This window comes from Sinocyclocheilus anshuiensis, unplaced genomic scaffold (assembly GCF_001515605.1).
Source record: "Sinocyclocheilus anshuiensis isolate Anshui unplaced genomic scaffold, SAMN03320099.WGS_v1.1 scaffold936, whole genome shotgun sequence".
Classification (NCBI taxonomy): Eukaryota; Metazoa; Chordata; class Actinopteri; order Cypriniformes; family Cyprinidae; genus Sinocyclocheilus; species Sinocyclocheilus anshuiensis.
This window is the reverse complement of record NW_015552621.1, coordinates 466,122-489,605: the sequence shown is the minus strand read 5'-3', so window position 1 is coordinate 489,605 and position 23,484 is coordinate 466,122. Positions and strand designations below refer to the sequence as shown.

The 23,484-nt window shown below is 36.7% G+C and overlaps 1 protein-coding gene across 2 annotated transcripts in view; it reads left to right on the top strand.

The window, feature by feature from the left end:
• Positions 1-23,484, top strand: part of LOC107666257 (metastasis-associated protein MTA1-like) — a 51,812-nt gene that overhangs the window by 25,651 nt on the left and 2,677 nt on the right. For both annotated transcript variants that reach the window (XM_016457479.1, XM_016457480.1), the window contains exons 4-16: positions 8,639-8,765; positions 10,786-10,849; positions 11,318-11,435; positions 13,013-13,115; positions 13,379-13,478; positions 15,638-15,826; positions 17,117-17,191; positions 17,284-17,342; positions 17,459-17,586; positions 20,216-20,367; positions 20,673-20,862; positions 21,658-21,747; positions 21,834-21,986. In XM_016457479.1, the coding sequence (XP_016312965.1) occupies positions 8,639-8,765; positions 10,786-10,849; positions 11,318-11,435; positions 13,013-13,115; positions 13,379-13,478; positions 15,638-15,826; positions 17,117-17,191; positions 17,284-17,342; positions 17,459-17,586; positions 20,216-20,367; positions 20,673-20,862; positions 21,658-21,747; positions 21,834-21,986 (1,548 nt within the window). The remainder of the gene's footprint in view (positions 1-8,638; positions 8,766-10,785; positions 10,850-11,317; positions 11,436-13,012; positions 13,116-13,378; positions 13,479-15,637; positions 15,827-17,116; positions 17,192-17,283; positions 17,343-17,458; positions 17,587-20,215; positions 20,368-20,672; positions 20,863-21,657; positions 21,748-21,833; positions 21,987-23,484) is intronic.

The following is a 23,484-nucleotide window of genomic DNA, read 5'->3' as shown; positions in this document are numbered from 1 at the left end:
AAAAAGTTTCATCTGCAGATATGGCCTTGTTTAGGGATCTGTGCCTTTGTGCATACGGACATCTGACTACCAAGTAGTGATTGTGTTTTTCAGCAATAGTGTGCACCCTTAAATTACAGAGGAGGAAGGTCAGGGAAAAATCTGTAGATGGAAAAATCTCCATACAAGTTTTTTTTGCATTTATCTTTTTTTCTACTTGTTACTTTGCACTTTTTGCTAGAAAATGTTTATTTACTATTTATTCAGGTTTAAGGTATCTAATATTTTGATACTTAATTTCCATGATCTAAATATTCTTAAAAATTAAACGTTTGTTGTCATTTGGAAGTGTGTAGGCCTTCTTGCATTATTATGCTGTTACATTATGATTATATATTCAGTGGCATAAAATGGTCTTTATGACAATAATATCGCTTATCGCAATTATATCTGGGGTAATATATCGCACAACAAAAAGTTGTTATCGTGACAGGCCTATTCATTCATTCATTCATTGTAATTTATTCTCTTTATTTTCTTGTTCTTCCTGCCTTCCTCCTTTCCTTTCATGCATTTAATTTTTCGTTCTTTCCTTTTATCCAGTTTTATTTATTAGTAATTCATTTATTCTGTTATTTTTATTTTTCCGTTAGTTCTGTTCTTTTTCTTTCATCCATATATTTATACTTTCCTTCCTTCCTTCCTTCCTTCCTTGCTTCCTTCATGCATTTGTTCATTTATTTATCTTTTTATCTCTTTTTATTATTTTTTGGCAAATTATTTATTCTTTTTATTATATATTCTTTTTATTTTAGTTCTCTTTTCTTTTTATTTGTATTTATTCTCTATTTTAATTTAAATTTTATTTCCTTTTATTTGTTATGTATTTTCTTTTTTTCTTTCTTTTTATTTTCTTTCTTTTTCTTTTTATTAATTTCTTTTCTTTTCTTATTTCTTAATTGTATCTTTCTGTTTTATTTATTTCCTTTCTAAGTTCTTCACGGGCAGGTAAAACTGACTTTCTCCAGAAATTGTAGAAATCTACTTTCTAGTGCTCTTTGACCCTTGATATAACCCAGCAGAGCTTGTGGTGTGTAAACTTGACTCCCAGCGTTGGAGGAGTCTGCAGCGTGCGGGTGCTGTGACTCACAGATGAAATATTTTGCTCTCTGTGATGCTGGCTCCGCCTCGCTGGGCCCTGAGAGCATGAGGCAGCGCCGTGTGTGCCGAGAGAGAGACCTGGCCCTGCTGTGAACTACTCACTGGAATCACCTCACTCGTCGGCCTCAGCCGCTCCACTTGTTTGTGCTTTCTGCTCGACCTCTAGGTGCCGAGCGCAACTGCTTTGAGTCACGGCTGTCAGAGTGAGCTTTGTTTGGGTGTTTTACATCTCTTCTTGAATTAAATAGGCAAAATAAACAAACAAGGGTCAGAAAAAGCTGCTGGAATTCATCTCTGTATCCTCTCATGTTCTTATCTACAAAAAGGTTGCGCGTGGTGTGGGTTTATATGAACGCTAGGGACATACAAAGCAAAAATGTGTGTATTTGTGGCCACAGCTTTTTGGATGGAGGCTTTAGAGCATAGTCATGGCTGTACCTATTGTATTTAGTGTCTGTGCATGTGAGGGGGGAATAAAAATAGTCTCTGACCTCCAGATATGACACAGATCAGTATGGGCTTAAACTTTTTAATGATGCGAGTAATAAGGATTTTAATCATTCTGATGCCATTATTGTATTTGTATGTTTTTTAGGGCTGCACGATAAATCGCATGCGATTATTTAATGCGCATCTTATCAGTAAAGTCGGTTCTGTAATCAGCGGTAAATCTCCATCACGTGCAGGCTTTCACATTGAGCAGCATGAACTACACAGAGCCGTTGTCCACTGACGAGCTGCGCAAAACCACGATCATATTTTGCGCATGTTTTGCGCAGCTCGTCAGTGAACAACGGCTCTGTGTAGTTAATGCTGCTCCATGTGAAAGCCCGCACGTGATGGAGATTTACCGCTGATTAGAGAACGGCTTTACTGACAAGATGCGCGTTAAATATCACATGCGATTTATCGTGCAGCCCTAATGTTTTTAAGTCTTTTAAAAAGAATTATCTTATGCTCACCATGGCTGTGTTTATTTGATCAAAAATACAATAAAACGGAAATTTAAAATAACGGTTTTAAAAGTTTTTATTGCTGTGATGGCAAAGCTGAATTTTTAGCAATCATGTTCAAATCAACCATGTTACTTTTTTTTCAGGATAGAACAGAAAGTTCAAAAGAACAGCATTTAAAAGTATATATACTGTATGTGTATTTAAACTAAAATATTTTGGTAAGGTTTGGTAAAATGTGAATGTGTATCTGTTAACTGCATGATTTAATCTGCACAACCATTCAGTAATAATACTGATTCAGGTCTCACATGCCATGTCAATGTCAATTTGGACATTGCTAAAATATTGACTTGGAATTTAGCGAATGTGGTTTTAGATTCAAACTGTAACTTGTGGGTCTTTTTGGCTAATACTGTATATAAAAGAATCAGAAGAATCATTGTTAATTGGACAAACTCTAAAAAGAAATTCAGGGGACCTGTTATTATAACTTAAACAAACGCATGGTAGTAAGTTAAAAATTCAAATGTATTCATTTAAACCTTGTTTTGATATCAAAACATTATTTTGATATGCTCTGTTGACAATAATGTTGATCATTAATGTAATACATTAGCTCAGTGCTGTAATTTAAACTTGTGGAAGACATTTTAAATTGAAAAGAAACTTTACATTTTTGCTTTAATTGATGTAAGTTGCAGTGAATGTTTTGTTGTTGTTTTGACAACTTTGAAAATTTGGCAGTGGATTTCTAGTTCCCACATGCTTTTCGTAGGACTGTATAGTGACATTATTATTTATGTGTTTTTAATAAAAGAAAATACATTTTAGTGTTTAATGCTGTTATATTTAACAGCTTGTGGTTAGGTTGTGGGTGGCTTCATGAGAGTACACTACATTGACCATATATGAGCAATGACTGCTAATGCCAGTGACAACTAATATTTCACTTGTTCATTAAATGTACATGCTAAATAAGTTACATTGACCCATTTGCTATGCTAACTGTTGGAGATTAATTGGACTCAATTATGTTACAAATTAGTAACAACCTTTGAATAATGTACTTAATTTGTGTTTATGCTACAAATTAAGGTTCTCTAACTCATTGTAGTTTTTTGGTTGAACAATTTAATTAGAGGTTTTTCGTAACTCAAAAATATTTTTTTTGTTGTTGTTCAGCCAAAACATTTGTTTTTAGAGTGCACAATGCACATATTTTGTGTGTTTCTGTGTCCCCAGCAGCAGTAACACATTTGAAATGTTTTCAATCTCATCTTTCTCATGAATTGTGGTGCAGAAAACGCTGTCAGATTGTTTTAGTACAGCGTTCTGTCTACATTAGTGCAAGGATAAAAAAAAAAAATGTTGAAGAACAATTAACAGAATCCAATGTCAAGAAAATCCAGTATTTTTTTTTTTTTTGAAGTACAACGGGATAAGAACAGTTTGTAGATTCACAACCCTACCTCGGTTTATTTGTCCTTCATTTTTTTCCCCCCACACAGTTTGTGCTATAGACATGAATCATTTGGTTTGTTGAGGAGATATGTGCTATTTCTTTTTTGGTTTATACAACACAAAAAAATCATCTGGCACATGATAAAACCTTAAAAAAAATCTCATAGATTTACAGAGAGTCATATCTAGAGACCAGAATATCATAGACATATGAGGGTGGACTCTTTCGACTTGGACCAGAAAGCAACCTGTCAAGAACCACCCACATCACCCTAGCTTCATAGTGAGTTTTGCATGGACAAGCATTACCATTTTGTTCAGAAAATGTGTAAATCTAGTTTTTAGTCCTCTTTAACCTCTGATTAGAACCCAACAAATCTTCTCATTTAAACTTCATGAGTTTCATGATCAACAGATGAATGCAGACATTCAAAAACCGCTAATGGAACCAAACGCATTAAGTCATTCGAAAATGAAGATGTTGTGAATAAAAACGGTTCTCCATTCTGAGCCCCACCTCCTCTTCTCTTATTCCCCTCCGCCTGGTAAGGCGATTCATTCGTCAATAATTGATAATTGGTTAAGACGGGTGAAATGGAGAGGTAATTTGTTGAGTATAGGTAGAGTGCAGGGCCAAATGATTTGGCTTTCTCAGAACTACAACCGGAGTTTACGGAGTTCAGCTCCTCTCTTCTCGACGGCTCTCAAGGTCGCGGCAGGCTGCTCATAGCCACAGGGCTGTTCCTCTCTCTCTCTTGTCCTCTATTTTTTGCGTCATCTTATCCCATTCACTCTCTTTGTTTCAGGGTCCGTCTCTATCCCTTGCTCCACATGGATCTCAGCAGGGGTTGTCGATACTCCACACACAGCTGTAATAGAAGAGTTACTGATGTGCAGCGCTTGTAAAGTGACCACCCGCTCATGTTCACTGTAGTTTCAGATTTCTTCATAGCAAGATAAAACCAGATAGCTTGTGACAGGCGTACGTGTGTGCTGAATGTTGGAGCGTGTGATGAAGAGGAGGGAATACTTATTGATTTCAGACAAACATCTTTTTTTGTTTTTTTTTGAAAATCCCTTGATTCTTTTTGTTCTGCTGCCTTACCCTTCATCTCCATGTTTCTCTCCATCTGTCTCTCTCTCTTTCGCTAATGAAACTCCAAATGAATTGAAGCACGCTCGCTGGTTTCTCTCCCTTCCTCCCTCCCTCCCTCCCTCCCTCCCTCCCGACTCTCCCACTTATCATTCTCCGTCGCACTCTGCCTCCATACAGCACATATATGTGGGGTTTGTCAAGAGAGATGTCGTCTTTCTCTGTACATCCCCAGTAATCTTTTTAAGAGAAGGGTGATAATGTGTTTGCGTAAACCCAATTAAGACAAGGCGTCTGTCGCTTGCTCTCTTTTGGTTGTTTGCAGTCATTTTCACATTTGCACACATTGTGTTTGATTAGTCTCGGTTTAAAAGATGCAGTTTTAGGTTGGATGAATGACGTTCACCAACTCATCTGCACCTTACTTTGACCTTTTCAGTCCTGTGAAGATGGTGTGATTCCCTGATTAGTGTCTTTGTAGTGCTTGTAGAAATGTTGTAGGTTTAACCCTGTGAAGCCAGACATGAAATTTTTAATTTATTAAATAAATACATAAATGCTTTTGTTTAGTATCATATTTAATTCATCAGGCTTGTAGACTGCATGTAGTGGGTTGTGTACAACAGGTTTTTCAGCAAGGGTTTAATCATGTTGTTAATTTAGAGGCCAAATATAAGACATTACACTTTATAGGTTTAAATGCCCCAAGGTTTTACTTGTTTGTTGTAAGTTGCTGTCAATAGAAAAGGATAGATGGATAGATACATGTATATTAGTCAAAGGAAGACACCATATTGAATTAAGTGGATCAAAATTATGCTGTGAGGGATATATTTACAGGCTTTACAAACAAAGGCATGCGCTGTATTAAGGTCCTAAATCTTTGGTTCTCAACTCAGGGGGTCGGGGTCCACTAGGGGGCCTCAGCAAACTTCCAGGGGGCCTCAGCAAACTTCCAAGTGGCCTTAAAATGATTAAAATAATGCAAAACGAGCATTAAAATGAGACAAAACCACAAAAACAGAAAGATAATTCATATTTTATTCACAGTTTCATTTTTTTTCTTTTGAAGAACCAGGGATCCCACTGTCTTGTTGTGATTTCTAGACCTCAAAGTCATATAAATGAATAAATATTAGGCATTTTGATGAACAATTTTATAGTTATGCCAAGCTCTAAAATACTTTATCGGGTAAATCTGTATCCATTAAATCATGAAGTCAGTTTAAAATCATTGGTTAAAAAGAGTGAGAACCATGATGAACATTCAGCGCTTGTAGTGTCTGTCCTTCAAATTACAGTCAAAAAGTTGCGAACCACTGTCCTAGATCACATAATTTTCAAAACTCATAACTTTAGTGTGCAAAAACTCCATAAAACACTTTGAATATGTTTTTTTTTTTCTTTTTGGAAAAAGGTATATTGCTCTGATTACTAAGTGGATTTTAGTGTGCTGCTAACTTGCTATGTTTTTGCTAGTTTTTAGGGTTATCTTTTTTTTTCTTTTTTTTTTAATACCTGGATTTTTATGTGATCAAGTGAGATCTGATCGTGATCACAGAAAGCACAAGTTCATTGCAGGTAAAGGGGCCTAAAATATCTTGATCGCTAGATATGTCTTATATGGTTTCTCCTTTAATGTAGTTTACATGGGTTTTTCTCGTCAACAAGCCTTGTGATTTGGAGCGACATTCATGTCTGTGACAAACAGTGTGGTGTGAGTTACACACCGAAGTGCAATACTTTTTGTTAGGTTGTAATCCATGACCTTCAGTATGATCAAAAGTAATTGTGATAGCCTTAGGGGTCGTTCATACAGAAGGCATTGTTGTGTTTAAAACTGCAAGACACAGGGCAAAGAAATGGAAAAAAAAGGTCTCAAAGTACAGTTTTTAAAAGTTGAACTTAACTTGAGCACCACATTTTTATAACACAAAAGACACAAGTGTAATGGTCAAAAACATTTTTTTTTTTTTTTTACATAAAAAGCAGCGGAGTGGAATGCAAAAATTCTATAATGAAATGCACGAGCACTGTGTGAATGCTCCCTTAGCATTACTGTTAGCTTGCCAAATAGTGATTGACTGACACTGGTTTTTCAAATTTCATTTGAAGTTTTAATTGGAATATGTTCTGACTGGATGGCCTATTGTTTATATACTATATTGCATTACATCATGACATATATGATATTAAATGACAAAAAATAGCTTAAAGGTGCTGTATGCAATTTTTGTTTTTACTGTACTAAAGCGTAAAAATATAAGTTTACAACATCACATACTTATTTCGCTGAAAAACAATCCTACAGCCAGCTATTCTACTTTGAAATGTGAGTTCCATGTCGGAATGTCTGTTTTTGTTTTGGTCTGTGTGATTCTGCCCACTGCCAATTTACCTAATAGTATTTTGTCACCCTGTGTTGACCAGAAACATATTAAATGTGACTAAATCAACTCGTCGTCGCCTTCCATTGTCAGTTGTGCTCATTCCTGTTGCATGGTCCTCAATCTGGCAACCCACGTGCGTGTCGAGTCTGAGGAGGAGGGGACAGCAGAAACGGCTCTCTCCAGTATTTTGGAATTGAACCATAGTACCCATTTCAACCACTAGCTGACTGTCAATGTTACATACTGCACCTTTAAATTGCATGAAAGGTAAATGATTTTGAGTAAATATTGTGTGAGATCATTCAGAAATATCTGAAAACCGATAAATGTTCCAGTAGGTGCAACTGACACATGGAGAACTTGGAGTCAAGAGATTTGTAGCTTCGATGCCATTTATAATTTTCATGTTATGGCCAATATTAAAAATGCTTACTAGGGATGCTCCGATCGATCGGCCGGAGATCGGTATCGGCCGCTAATCACATTTTATGAAATGGATGGTTCATTTTTAACAGCAGATTCAGTGATGTTAGAGCTGATCTGCGCCTCACTGCACACATCTGCGGTGCGTTATAGTTCCACGGCTACCGGAGCTGATCGCGGCCGCTCTAGTCAGTGCTTGTGTTTGAGCTAAAAATAGTCTTTTGTGAGTTGTCACAGCGTGGCGGACGGAACAAAATCTCATCGGAGCCGTAAGGGATAACGGTAACATTACGCTGATCGTGGGCTGTTTTTAAATGAACATTTATTAATAAAACAAAATATCTTCTTTGGCCATATTAGCCTACTCAATAGCATTAACACAGGCTTTACTCCTTTCAAACTTTATCTGGAATGTCACCGTTTCTGTCACTGCAACTTCGCGATCAGGCCAGACGAACGAACACACACACACACGAAATCGTCTGCCTCATGAAAATAATGTATTTAAAAAAAAAAGTGTAGTTAATATTTGCATCATTTATTATTTTTTATCTACCCGCGACCCACCCGCAAATAATCAGAATGTATTTTTTCAATAGCATTAACACAGGCTTTACTCCTTTCAAACTTTATCTGGAATGTCACCGTTTCTGTCACTGCAACTTCGCGATCAGGCCAGACGAACGAACACACACACACACGAAATCGTCTGCCTCATGAAAATAATGTATTTAAAAAAAAAGTGTAGTTAATATTTGCATCATTTATTATTTTTTATCTACCCGCGACCCACCCGCAAATAATCAGAATGTATTTTTATAATCTGACATATAACATGCCGGCGCCATAGCCAGACTGATAAACAAACACAGACCGGAAGTTAACTTCGGGCCAGGCACGTGCGCCCGATGAAACCTATATAAAGCTTGAAGCATCAGAATCGGACGGCATCGGTATCGGCCGATCACCATGACAAGAAATCGTTACTCCGTATCGGCTGCAAAAATCCTGATCGGAGCATCCCTAATGCTTACTACTTTTAAACATTCTGGTGCCTATATAACTATGAAAATCAGCCAATTAGCATCAACATACAGCATCACATCTGTAATAATATTAATAAGGGTATAAGGTGGACAAATGAAGGTTGTTTATCTTTTCCCTTTGATTTTTAGGAGAAATGGAAGAGGAGATGGAGAACCCTGAAATAGTGGATCTCCCAGAGAAACAGAAGCATCAGCTGAGACACAGAGAGCTTTTCCTCTCTAGACAGCTGGAGTCTCTGCCTGCGACACACATCAGGTAACCTACAAAAAGCTTTGTCGATATTGAGGATTCGCTTCGTTCTGCGGTGTTCTCTCTAACAGCCAACTGGACTCTCTCTCATTAGCGTCTGTGTGTGAGTCACACATCTCAGACACATACCGGCTCCCTTCAGTCTTTTTCATGTTCTGGCCTAATGGAGTCCCCAGCACAGGAGAGTATTAACCTCTCGTTCATTCACGGTGCTCTCTCATCGCTACAAATTCAGCGGAGAACAATTGTAAATTGAGTCAATCTTGTTTTTGCTCAAGGGCTTGTATTTTTCGTCAAGTCTTCAACACATGTGAATAGAACCATTTAATGAGGATCATGCCCACTTTTGTTTTGGAAGTTGCCATGAAGTCGTTGTTCTCAGGAAAGCGGCCATTCACCATAAGGTTGCCCTTTAAACCACCACATCCGCTCGTGTCCTACTTACAAACCTGAGTTGCTGGCCAGGTCACGTCTGACTCGCGAACATGTAAATCACCTTTTGTGTTTGCGGAGAAAGTCGGACCCAAGGGTGGAGTGAGCTTGACATTAAACCTTTCTGGATGAACAGGTTCTTCACTGTTGTTCGGTGATGAAAGATGGACGGCAAGCATCATCTCTCTCAGGGACTGAAACAGTGACTCCGTTTCAAAATATGGTTGATTAGAATTTTCCTCCTGTTTTACTCATTTGCAGTGACCTAAAAACATGGACAAGGGTACTGGCAGTGAACACCAAAAAAAAAAAGGATTATGTTTGGAAACCTCTTTATTTAAAAATAGAGATAATTGTCTTTAAATGTTATTAAAATGTTACTGGCATTAAACACGACAACAGAGTTAAGTTAGAATTCAGGATTTACTCAAATCTCATGTGAGGGCTTTGGCTACACTGCCAAAAACATTTCTTACTCAGCATTTTTGTTTTGTTTTCGAAGGAAAATATCTAATTATCCTTAAAACAAGATACATTTACTTTGGGGAAAAAAATTAAGTCTGTTTGAAGTCTGTTTGCTAGAAAAATAAACTTAATTCAAAGGGAAAAAATAAGTTTATTTTAGTAGCTTAAAATTTTATCTGATTTTTGCTGATGATGTCAATTGACCTTGCTTTGAGGATATTTAGATATTCTTACTGGAAAACAAGAACAATTTTGAATAAGAAAAAGATTTTTGCAGTGTAGTATTTTTAAAATGGTATTCTTGGCCGTTTTGCCACAATTTATATTGATATGATACTGGAAAGAGGTCAGAATGCACAATGTTCATATTTACACCAGCTTTAATGTTTGCATATAACTTTGTTGGTTTGATGTTTTCTAGGTGTATTTTAGCTCTGGGATCTGTCAGGAGTTCTAATTCATGCAAACTTAGTCAAATAAAGTACAAATAAAATTGTAATTTCTAAGTAATTCTAAGCATCAAAGCATTATAAGCAAATTTTAAGCATTATAACCAAATATCTTAATATCTTGGGGACCAGGTTTTTTTATTTAGACTTTTTCAAACTTTATACATATTATGACCCTTGAGAGATGTACTTTAAAAAACAAAACAAAACACACATTGTTTTGATTGAAGATAAAACCTTGTTTATGATATTTCACAATTTTTTATACTTTTCCTCTCAGTCAGATTACTTGAAAAAAAAAAAAATCAAAATAATCATTACTTGCAAAACTAGGCTCAGTTGGCGACAGTTAGACAAGCTGCTGTGAACGAATGCACCTGTTTAACTACAATCATCAAGGAAGAATCTTCTGTTTCTGAGACATTTGGCTCCCAATATTGAATAAGTTTTTACATTCTAAATTGTGATACATTTTTAAATGGAATGAAATATCAAATGACAGACTATATGTATGATTACTTCACTCTAATACTCATTTCTAAACCACAGCCAAACACAAAATTCTGTCCAGCAGTACTGTGAGTGAACTATGTGAAGCGATTCAGATCTATTTAATGGCATATAAGGCTATGTGATTCAATCCACAGCTAAACCTGCGTCTTTGTGTTGTTTTGTTTCAGGGGGAAATGCTGTGTTACACTTCTGAATGAGACTGAAGCCCTCAAGTCCTATTTAGACAGAGAGGTGAGTGTCACAGCATTATGCCGAGGTGTTTCTACGCATGTGCAAATGCTTTTGTTTGCTTGAATTTGCTTGCGCTCTTCGTATCTCCGTTTACAGTATGTCTGCAAGAGGGAAATGTTTATCTGATGTGTGTGTGTATGAGAGTTAGTTTTGAGTCCCAATCCAGATGAATAATTCAGTGTGTTGACCCAGTATGTTCCTCCTCATATTTAGTAATGAGGAGACTGGAGACTCAAGTCAAGCCAGTCCTCTAATGTCTCAAACACTGGCCTTCACCGGTTCATTTGTCTGTGTTTATATTAAAGGCCAGGAACATACCTTACCTGTGCATGTATGCATGAGCTTGGTCAACGCATCACAAGTGTGCATTCCTGTCTTTGATGCAACGATGCACAAAATTAAGCTTTGCATTTGTGTACTTGGATGCAATATGTTTTTGGCCTTAAAAGGTGTCTCTTGGTTTTGCAGGATGCTTTTTTCTACTCGCTGGTATATGACCCTCAGCAGAAGACTCTGCTGGCTGATAAGGGAGAGATCAGAGTGGGAAATAAGTACCAGGCTGACATCACTGACCTCCTCAAAGAGGGTAAGACGTCTCTTCATCTTATTGAGTTAGACATGGTCAAAGCTCTGAGCTCTTCAGATGAGACCATTAACCCACCACATATTTAAAAGCTGTTTTCTCATCTTGTATTTCTCTTCATCTCTCCTCATATTAACATTTAACAAAAATCTTAAGCAGCACAACTGTTTTCAACATTGATAATAAGTAATGTTTTTTGAATAGCAAATCAGCATATTAACATTATTTCTGAAGAATCATGTGACACTGAAAACTGAAGTAATGGCTGCAGAAAATGTAGCTTTGAAATAAATTACATTTAAAAATATATATTTAAATACTTCTAAATTGTCCAAATGTTTTAGTGTTACTGTTTTTATTATAATATTGCTTCGTTTTTAATCAAATAAATGCAGCTTTGTTAAGCCTTGTCGAGACTTCTTTTTAAAAAATCATAATTATTCAACACTTTTCTATATTGGTGGTTTTTAGGGATTTGTTTTAAATAATAAAAGACTTTATTTAATGCAACACAAGCATTTTTAAATATATACTGGTCGCTGATTACTGCTCAGTGACAATGAAAAGGAACTGGAGCTTTTAAGCTTTGCAAATTATTCAGATCATTGAGAAACCAAGCTCGCTTTTCCCAAAAGTATCATAAACATAAGTAGATAATAGAAACCATTGCCACCCATTGCTTTTTAGAAAACACAGCTTAGATTGGTATAATGTGTGAACAAATCATTTAGAGTAGTTTGTGTGAACTGAATCAACGGATTCATTGAAAAGATCCAAGTCAAAGGAACAGTTTGTTCATGAATCACCCTAATCAATTACAGAGTTTCACTTGTAAATGTATCACATTATGGAAGTAAAATGCCATTTTATGACGAGTTTACATGATTTGACACAACATTTACTGTATGTAGAATAGACTTCAAAATAAACTGAATTAGAAGAATGTTATCCATTAAAAAGCAGGCGAAGCGGATAAATACTTGTTACTTGGCCAAGCATGGCATGAATTCAAAATGGATAATTCTTATTTTTTTATTTTTATTACATCATTATACATAATTTTTTAAAATTTATGCACCCTTATAATCTTGACTAAAAATATTGACATCCCCTCCCCTCGCAATGACGTCACTTCTCTCTAATGACGTTTGCACTGGGCCGGGCGGGACAATAAACCCCCCCCCCCAGCAACCCGTCACTCACAAGAGATCAAAAACCAAACATCAACAATCCTATTACTGATGGACAAAATCAAGTTCCAGCCTAGATTTTTTTTTCTCATTCAAGAGGCTGTTTCACTCGGATATAGTACTCTGTCACAATAGAGATGAAAAGATGATCACAATTTCATACAGACTTTAATGCCTGATTGGGATAATCTCAAAAAGCCAGATAGCACCCAATTAAACATCTTAGTCATTATATTGGTTGCCCACTAATGCTGCTTGCACTAATTGTAAGAACTAAATTAAGTTCTCATTAGGTGAAAGCTGGCTTCAGGAAGAAAGCGAAACAAAAGTCTCATTTTAAAGCAGTGTGTGTCCTGTAGTGAATGTGATCTGTGGGTGTTGGTTTGTCAGGAGAGGATGATGGTCGGGAGCTGGAAAAACTGGAGGAGGTGGTGTGGGATCCCAGCAACCCCCTCACCGAGAAACAGATCGACCAGTTCCTTGTCGTGGCTCGGTAAGATTCTGCAGCGGGAACAAATTTGCTCTGTTTTTCGTGTGGCAGTCTGTTGTGAACATATCACTGAGTTTAAAAGACAATAAACAACAAAAACCTCAACTATGAAATTCTGAAGATGCCTCCGAAATATTATCTATTTTTTTTGTACCACTCTATACCCTGTTATTTCAAACTGCATATTTTGCTCGCTCACTCACTCATTCTCTTTCACATTTTTTTCCCTCTCTTTCTCAAACTTCCCCAACCCCCCTCCCCTGCAGGTCTGTGGGTACGTTTGCGCGGGCTCTAGACTGCAGCAGTTCAGTTCGGCAGCCCAGTCTGCACATGAGCGCTGCGGCAGCCTCCAGAGACATCACACTGGTACGGCACATCTCACATTCTCACACTCTCGCACACTCTACACGCTTCTGGAAGACTTCACACTGTAGTTAAGCTCAGCAGGTTTATACTAATTAATGGCAGACATATGCAAAAAAAAAAAACAACTCAAACCTTTTTGGATCATTTGTCCAATTCTGAAACTGGTTGTTACTGATTTTTTTTCTTTATAGTGAATTAAACATCAAATGTTGTATTATAGCCAGATAATATTCATTACATTACATTACATTATGACATTTAATCCTGTCAAAAGAGGCATAATAAATATATTTTCTCATCTTATTCTAAAATGTTGAATACAGCCTAGCTAATACGATACATAATCCTGAACATCCGTGATGCTTTTTCATCATATTATTTTCATCATTTTTTATATACTCCTCTTTTCTGATCTCATCTTATCTTTGTCATTTCGTGTTATTTAGCTTTTGTCTGATAACCTGTACAGATAAACTAGAATATCACACACTAAAAACTTTGAGCAGAAAATTTTTTTTTTTTTGTGAAAGACAAAATAGGCTGCAAATTTGAACAGAAACGATTAATATCTGATAGTAGAATCATTAATTTGGAGAAGCAATGTGTGCATGATAAGATCCAGTTTTAGTTAGATTTAGTGTAAATGATGACTGTTAAAGGATGATACAATATATTGATGGGAAAGAGACTGTGTGGAAGCATATTGCAGTCAAAATTCAAATGCAATTACAAATTCAGTTTGTATCCATGAACTAGCGCAGAGAGTGAAAGGCCATTTAAACCATCATCTTGTGTGATACATTAAAAAAAGGAGCCAGCTCACATGTTCCTTTCCTTTTAGAAATGGAAAATAAACCTTTTGTCCTTTGTTGTGTAAGTACAGATGTTTATATCAGCCAAAAGTCAATTTAAGATTTAGAGATTGTTTTTAGTATTCTGTCATAATAGCCAACAAAAACATCTACTCAGTTTGTAATAGTTTATTTAAAGTCAAAATTGTATTAAACAACATTGACTGAATGATTACATGAATAATTGTGCTGTTTTGAAGTTTATTCAATATTTTTAAATGTTATTTCATTGACACCAGTTCAAGGAAAAACGATTAATGAATTATAGAAATACGGTAGAAGGCATTGTTGTGTTTTAGATGTCATATTTTATTAATTAAATGTATAGTTATTTCAAACAAAGGCTACTTTAAAATTAGCATTTTTGGTTTTACCGTCAGCCTTGAGCCCCGTTCACACCAAGAACGATAACTATAAAGATAACAATATTAGCGTCCACACCAGCGAACGATATCGTCTGTTTATACTAAGCGCACATGTGTCTGCCGCTTTAAATTCTTGAGCTCGTTACAGCAGGATGGATTCTGATTGGCTGTCAGTGTTTTATCGTTCATCAGCTGGAAAAAAAATAGTTTTGAAAGTGATCACAACGATATCGTTCCTCTGTATCGTTATCGTTATAGTTGTGGTGTGAACTATGCTATTCTTTAATATTGAGAACGATTTTTAGAACTATATCTTTATCGTTATCTTTATAGTTATCGTGCTTTGTGTGAACGGGCCTTTAGTGTGTCCGGTTTCCATTTTACTTAAAGTTAAAGTGTGACAGTTCAACAAGCAGAATTACAAAAATAAGGGCTGTTACACGTAGCTTTCTTGGATGCCATTGGTCAGTCAAACTCATGCCATTGGTTGAGCTAGTGTTTCTGTCAGGATGCTCAGACTCATAATATGAGTGGCAAAATTTGATTAGAATTTAAAGTGCACAGTGATCATCTCAAATAATCACAATTAGATCAAATAATCCCCACTAGGTGATTATGTAATCATTGCGAAAGGCCTATTGCCAGCTCAGTGTTCAGTCTCAGCCTATAGGCTGTACGAGAAGAACATCAGAGAACGGGTTTCACTCTCCAGCCACCCAACTCTGCCCATTGTGTACAAAACATGAAGGAAAGACGCCAGAGGGCAACATCCCCATGCATAGACATACACACTCTCATGCTGCCCACACAATTCTTCTTCGTCTAGTGTCAATGTTGTTCGCAGGATTGTGCAATTCAGATTTTCTGAAAACTGTTTGGTGACGAATCTTGAATTTGAGCCATCGTTTATGATGTTTTCTTATCACAAATTTTTTATTTTCAGTTTCACGCCATGGACACGTTGCATAAGAACGGCTATGACATGACGCGTGCCATTGCGGCGCTGGTACCCCAGGGTGGGCCGGTGCTCTGCCGGGATGAAATGGAGGAATGGAGCGCATCCGAAGCCAACCTGTTCGAGGAAGCGCTCGAGAAATACGGCAAAGACTTCACTGATATCCAGCAAGACTTTGTAAGTTCATCCCAGAAGGGTGTTCAGGCTGAATTTCTTCCATTTGTACTACAGCATAGCGTGGCTTTGAAAAGATTTGAACAGCATATGCTAAGGTAATTGTGGCAGTAATGACTGATAAACTGCCTTTGTTTAGGGACAGCGAGTGTGCCAAGTGTGTGTTTAACTCTGCCATCTGGTGGTTGATGGGTGTATGTGCAGCACTGAGTGTTTCGGCTCGGGGTTTCAGAAATCTCTACTTAGAGAAACAGGGAGGAGCCAGGCATGGAAAATGGGCACACCCTAAAGAAGTGAACCAGCTTATTCAGGGACACAAAGGATGGGAAATGGAGCTGGGTTTCTGTTTGCCATCACACACAGATTTGCTTCAGAAAAAGATTCCTTTCACCAAAAATGAAAACTCATAATTTACTCACCCATTTGGTGTTGCTTTTTAAATCCATATGATTTCCTTCTGTGGAACAAAACAACTGATATGTTTAAATATTTTCATGCATCAACTCTAAAACTCAAAAAACACCAAAAAAATCTCCATAAAAGAGTCTGTATGACTCATTTCAAATCGTCTGAAACCATATGAAAACTATGTATGAAACAGACCAAAACTGTAATTATTATTCACTCATAATCTACACCTGCAGTGAGCTGCACCTCAAGAGCCACTGCAGCTGCATCAGTCAGTGATTTGAACAGTTTTAATGTGTGAGACTCGTTCACTTATCCGTTTCTCAAGTTCAATTTAATGATCTGATCTGAGGTGATCTCGAGTTTTAAAATGTCATAGACTTTTGTTCATCTTCAGAACACAAATAAAGGTACTTTTTAATATTCTCTCATCCTTTTTGTCCATTTATTAAAAGTCCATGTAACCAAAACTTTCACACATTAGAAAGACATTGTATATTTATCTCTCACATCAGTGTTTATATGTGAAAAAAAGCCTAATTTAAATGTGTTCATTATGTAAATTGATCATGTCTCTTCTGAAGACTTTAATTAAACTGCTCAATTTATAGAGACAATGTCTTTATAAGCGTCAAAGTTTTGGACTGCGTGGATGTTCAGTGGAGGAGCAGAAATTTCTCAGATTTCGTAAAAAATATCTTAATTTGTGTTTCAAAGATAAATGCAAGTCCTGTGAGTTTGGAAAGACATGAGGATAAGTAAATTATGACAGAATTTTCATATTCTTGTAACCTACCCATTTTACAAAATGGGGTTAAATGTAATTAAACGGCTATTTTGTTGATGATTTTAGTGAAGTATTCAGCTTTTATTTTTCTATTCCAGCTTCCTTGGAAGTCTCTGACCAGCATCATTGAGTATTACTACATGTGGAAGACCACAGACAGATACGTTCAGCAGGTAATCCAACACGGCTGTATCAAGTCTCTGTGTACAACTTGAAAACCTAGATAGTTTTCACATTGAGACTAACTGTCTCTTGTTTCGTACAGAAACGATTAAAAGCAGCCGAGGCTGAGAGCAAGTTAAAGCAGGTTTACATCCCAAACTAGTGAGTATTTCAATAGGTCGAAGTTCAACCCTGGATTTGGCATTTCATCATAAGCTTTAAGTGATTGTACTTTGACCAGATGAAATCCAGTAACCGTCATGGCCTTTTTTCTACAGTAACAAGCCCAACCCTAACCAGTTGAGCGTGAACAGTGTGAAGCCAGGGCTTGTGAATGGAGCAGGGGCTCTTCCGGGATCACCAGGCCAGCCGGTCGGATTGGGCAGAGCATGCGAGAGCTGTTTCAGTGAGTATTTGACCAGCTCTTAAGTAATTCAAATGTTAAAGGTGACATTAAACTGGAATAGGACAAAGTATTTGTACAGGTAAAAAAATGCACTTCCACTTTGAAGAGCACATATTCTACAGTTTTATTTTTTTAGCATTTTTTTCCCCTGGTAATGTTAGTCAAGATTTTTCTCATCAAATGGCGCTTTTCCACGTCTTGGCTCGGCTCGGCTCAGTTTGTGTTTCCACTGCAGTTTAGTACCGCTTTAGAGTGGGCGGGATTATAGACATGTCGTTATAGTTACGCAGCATCTACTGCCGCGACCTCCTGAAAAACTTCAAGCTTTCGCTGGATCTGCTCCTCGGCTATCAACGAGAGGAACGTCTGTACTCCTCAACAGACCACGAAACAGTAAGTTCAAGTTCAACGCAAGTTCAATGACGCAGGAAGTGGCGATTCTCTCTGGCAAATCAGTGATCAGCAGGGTTTACATGTCACATTTTGGTAACGGTATGGCTCGCTTGGAACCTCAGCCGAGGTGGTACTGAAAAAAGTACGAGGAACCAGGTACTGTACACAGTGGAAAACCCCCCAAAAGTGAGCTGATCCATGCCATGCAGTGGAAAAGCGCCAAAAAGCAGTCGTCATGTATAGTTTTCCCTGACTTAGAATTAAACATGCAATTTTTTGCTGCTATACCTTGAGGAATTCTACATCAGTGTTGTTGTTGTTAACTAAGGGTACGTTTACAACCAAAAGGTTTTTCCACGTACAAACTACAACATTACACAGATCTGCAATAAAGACTTAAAAACACTGTATTATGCATGCCAGGCCAGCATTTGGTGATGTCACTTTGTAAAGAAATATTACACAAGCATGTAATATGAATGCACACAAAGTCACTGTTTTCATAAATTCACGTTTTTGTAGTTATAACAGTATTGTTTTCAAAAACTTGCACTTTGAAACCCATTTTCAAAAGTTTGCATCAGACCCCGAAAACTCCTTTGTCATGTAATTGAAAGGCCAAAATGCATAAAACGTTTTCGATTTTTAGTTGAAAACTGTGTTGTGTAAAATGGGTTTTCCGTAATTTTAATAAAGCTCAAATAAAATAAAATAAATGTATAAAATAAAACGAAAAATTATGCCTTGGCAACTAACTGAAATAATTGTAAGTTGAAGTTCTAAAATTATTAAAACTAAAATTGAAAAAAAAAAAAAAAAATTATAGTTAAATAGAAATATTGTTAATATTAATAAAAAAAAAAAAACAATAATGATGACAGAAACAGCAAAATTACTAAAATTTAAACTAAAAAAAAAAACAACCTAAGAATAAAAAAGCTAGTTCAAAATAACAATAAATACAAATAAAAATAATACTATAGTAACGCTGTTCTACGTGTAAATGACATCTGTTATGATTGGTTAACCTCATGGAATAATGCACATGAAATAAGCAAGTAATAAGGCAAGGCAAGTTTATTTATATAGCACATTTCATACACAATGGTAATTCAAAGTGCTTTACATAAAAGAAATGAAGAAAAAAGAAAATAATCACAACAATAAAACAAGGAATTTAAAACTTTGAAAATGATTTACAAATTGATTTAAGAGGTTTAAAATGAATTTAAAACCATTAAGAATAGAAAATGATTGTACATAAAATATAGTGCAATCAGTTCGGACATTTGCACAGTGCTCATTCAGTAAATGCACAGCTAAACAGATGAGTTTTGAGTCTGCATTTAAATGAAACAAAGCCAAAACCTAGATATTTTAGGCAATATAGAAATCCTGGCCAGGACGCATCCTGGGAAAATGGCATGTATGGTCACCCTAAATAAAGGAAGCGCCGCTCGCATTCTGCCATGCCAAACCATGCACGCAGCAGCGGCACTGCAGCTGTCTTCTAGCCAGGTTTCATTTAGAAACATAAAATCCAGGTTGTTTGTGATTAAGTCATTGATTATTAGAAATAATTTATTTTTTAGTGAGCGAATGTTTAAAAATGCTAATTTGATGGCATTGCATTTTGTCTCAACAGCAATATTAGTTTGATGCATAACAGGCCGCAGATTAGATGAGTCAGCCGTACGGCTTGAGAAGGCCTTAGACTTTCTATCACGTGATAAAACAGAAATAGAGAAAACTACAGGCCACACTGGGTTCCCGCCTGTTCTGTAAACATTTGTGAATGTTGCTGCTATTATAGCGGGGACCCGACACATATCACTGAGAGTTGCTATCAGTTGTTTTTGGTTCACCTACAGCAGATGGAGGGTTCGGGCCCTGGCGTTGTGGCAGCGGCCGGAGAGCTCTCACTGGAGGAGGAGGACGAGCTGGGCCCACAGGCTTTGGTGGTTGTGGGGCCCGCCGTTTTTTAGTTGATATCTGGGGGCTTGCAGCAAAAGAGTGGGAGAGTTTTACAATAAGTAATAATGTCCCAACCAGTACAGGCTGAATACAATAAAGTAGCTGAGCACTGATTTTACTTTTATTTATTTAAAAAAAGAGAGGATAAATCCTGTTTTCTATTATATGCCAGCTTTAATATTATTTCAGGTTAAAGGTTAAACTACAGCGAGTAGAGCAGAGTGGTGTTGGAAGGAGTTTGATGTGTTTTGTTTGTGTGTAGCCACTAGCTCGTATCAGTGGTACTCATGGGGGCCGCCCAACATGCAGTGCCGACTGTGTGCCTCCTGCTGGACTTACTGGAAAAAGTACGGAGGTCTGAAGATGCCAACCAGACTGGATGGAGAGAGGCCTGGACCCAACCGCAACAACATGGTGGGTGTAAAGTGGATTCTCTCCAAACATGCTCCACAGGGCTCTGAGTCAATTCTTGACATCAAATTCTTGCTCTCTCCCCCGAGTCGTTTTATTTAGTTTTTTTTTTTTACTGTGCAATTCTGTTTTATTATGTCTCTTTGTGACTGTTAAATGAATGCCCTGAATGAGCGAAACTTTGTTTTTCTTTTATGTTTAAAAGATGTTTAAAAGTGAAATTTGTGGACTTTAACTAAAAGTAAAATGCAATATTTAGATTTTGCTGTCACCCAGAGCTTGACTTTCATCTCGCTGTCTGTGTTCAGAGTCCTCACGGTCTGCCCGTGAGACATAGCGGAAGCCCAAAGTTTGCTGTTAAGACCAGACAGGCTTTCTACCTGCACACGTCTCAGCTGACAAAAGCTGCTCGATGCGTCTGCCAGGACCTGTTGAGATCCAGATATTTGGCCAGACGCCCGTACATACCTGTCAACACTACCGCTATCAAAGCAGAGTGTGAGTATCTGCTGTGAGACATGAATATGGTACTTCAAGTTTAAATTGCTCTGATGGTATTTCGATTTTGGAATTTATATATGAATTATGGGACGTTTTTTTTACTTTTTTTTTTTTTTAATTATTATTAAATTGTGGGTCAATGACGAGTATCTAAATGATTGATCTTGTCACAGCCCTGAGTAATTTTTCTGTTGTTTTTTCTTGCTTGTTTCTGTATATTGGTTGTACCGCAGAACTGATTTGAATGCATTTTCTGCATTCGAATCTGATTTAGCAAACAAATGTTATTGATTTTTTATTAATATTTTAATACAATATTTATTTAATTAATATTTAAATAATTTAAAAATATTTAATTAATTAATTTAAAAATTAATATTTGTATTTATTTCACGGTATTAATACGTTTTATCAAAACTCCTTCATTGTTTATTTTTTTAAGAAGTTCTAATAAAAAAAATTATGTATACATGAATAATTAAAAAAATATGTAAACTACCATTACTACATTCTTTTAAAGAGGCTTTTTGTCTTCATTATTAAATCAGTTGTGCCACCCTGATTTATGTATTTATTTTTTGCCTCCAAAAATATCAAAATATGATAAAGCATTTTCATCATCAGATGAGTATTCAAGAAAATAAATGGATTTTGTGTGTGTGTGTGTGTGTGTGTGTGTGTGTGTGTTTGTATTTCTGAATTAAAAATAAAATGTTGTGTCATTGACTCTGAACTGAATTACCACATGAACCTAATTGGAATACAGCATTTTAATGGCATTTCTTATTTTAGGTGCCATCAGGTTGCCAGATATGTCCAAAAAGCCTCCATCTCTAAAGCAGACAGTAAGGAAGCCTTTAGAGTCAGTGGTTAGATATCTGGGTGAGTGAAGCTGTCTTTCCTTCAAAATCTTTTTCAAATTTTCAAGCAAACCCATTTTATTCATGTCTTTTCAAACCATTTTCCAGAGGCCCACCCCTGCCCACCCAAATCAGATCCTCCACGAGGAGCCACCATTTCCATGGGCAGCCTGACGCCCATCAAATCCACACCCATCCTCAACAACGGCTCCCCCACCATCCTGGGCAAACGCACCTACGAGCAGCACAATGGTTTGGATGGTAAGCCATCGGCTTGTGTGTGTAAGACACTCTTTCTGTGATGCCCACGTAACACACTCTCTTCCTACTCTTTTTGCGATGTCTCATTCACTTGTCTTAAACTCTCCCACTCGTATCTTCACCAACCCCCATACAGGAAAACACGTGCACACACACACACACACACACGTGCTACTTTAATCTCTGAATGGCTTTCAGGGTTGTCATGGTAACGGATCAGCAGTGACTCACATGGATCATTAGTCCTGCGGGAGATCAGACCCCAAAAACACAGACTAAAGTCACTGTAACTGTAGATTCAAAAGAAGGGCTTCCCAAGCATGTGGCGCGGATATTAGGAACACTTATGTATGATCCCCTGTCACACAGTGCTTCATTACCCTCTTGTCTCTATGAAGACTTTGGAGAGAAACCAGTGTTCAGCAGTTATATAAATTTCTGATGAGCTTGGCACCATTCTGTCCAAAGCAGCAAATCCTTTTTCTTCACCCCCATACTGATTTTTCAGATTTATTTTATTTTATATTTTAATTTATATTTGGGGTCTTAATGCACTTATTGATATGGTTGGTGTTATGTGGTTGTGATAAATGGGACATGGTCGTTTCTATGTTGCCGTCCTCAAACCAGGTCCTTTGTGGTGTGAGCAGCATGTATTATGTAAAGGATGGGGTTAGCAGAAGAGTGCATGTAGTAGCTCTTAGAACTAGTAGGGTGACATGACTCTTCAGGGTGAACGGCTCATGAAACTGTAGAATGGAGCAGTGTCTGGAGTCTCAATGATGGTAGCGTTTTTTCAAAACCTGGAAAGCTGCTCTGATACGTACTTCCTACATGGGTAGCTGTCTTCTAAGGTAGCATCCTAAATAGAATGGAATCTTATAAGTGACTGTTTTTGAGTGCTGTACATAGGCAACTTCATGTCCCACACAAAAAGCTCGATTTATTTAAGCACACTAGAGACTCAACTCGTTTATATATTCTATTCTATTCTATTATACCATTCTAAACTATACTGTACTATATTCTATTATATTCTATTTTACCATTCTAAACTATACTATATTATATTTATTATATTATTATACCATTCTAAACTACAGTATATATATATATATATATATATATATATATATACTGTAGTTTAGAATGGTATAATAATATAATAAATATAATATAGTATAGTTTAGAATGGTAAAATAGAATATAATAGAATATAGTACAGTATAGTTTAGAATGGTATAATAGAATAGAATAGAATATATAAACGAGTTGAGTCTCTAGTGTGCTTAAATTAACAATGTGTATAGATGACTATCTACTTTATCATAATTAGTACATTTGCATTTATTCATTTAGAATACGCTTTTATCCAAAGGAACTTACATTTGCAAAAAACAGCAAGCGATTCATCATAAAGATAAAAATAAACACAGGAAGTGCTTGTTGTAATAGGAGGTTTCGGACATTGTTCAGATTAGAACATGCTAGACAGGGA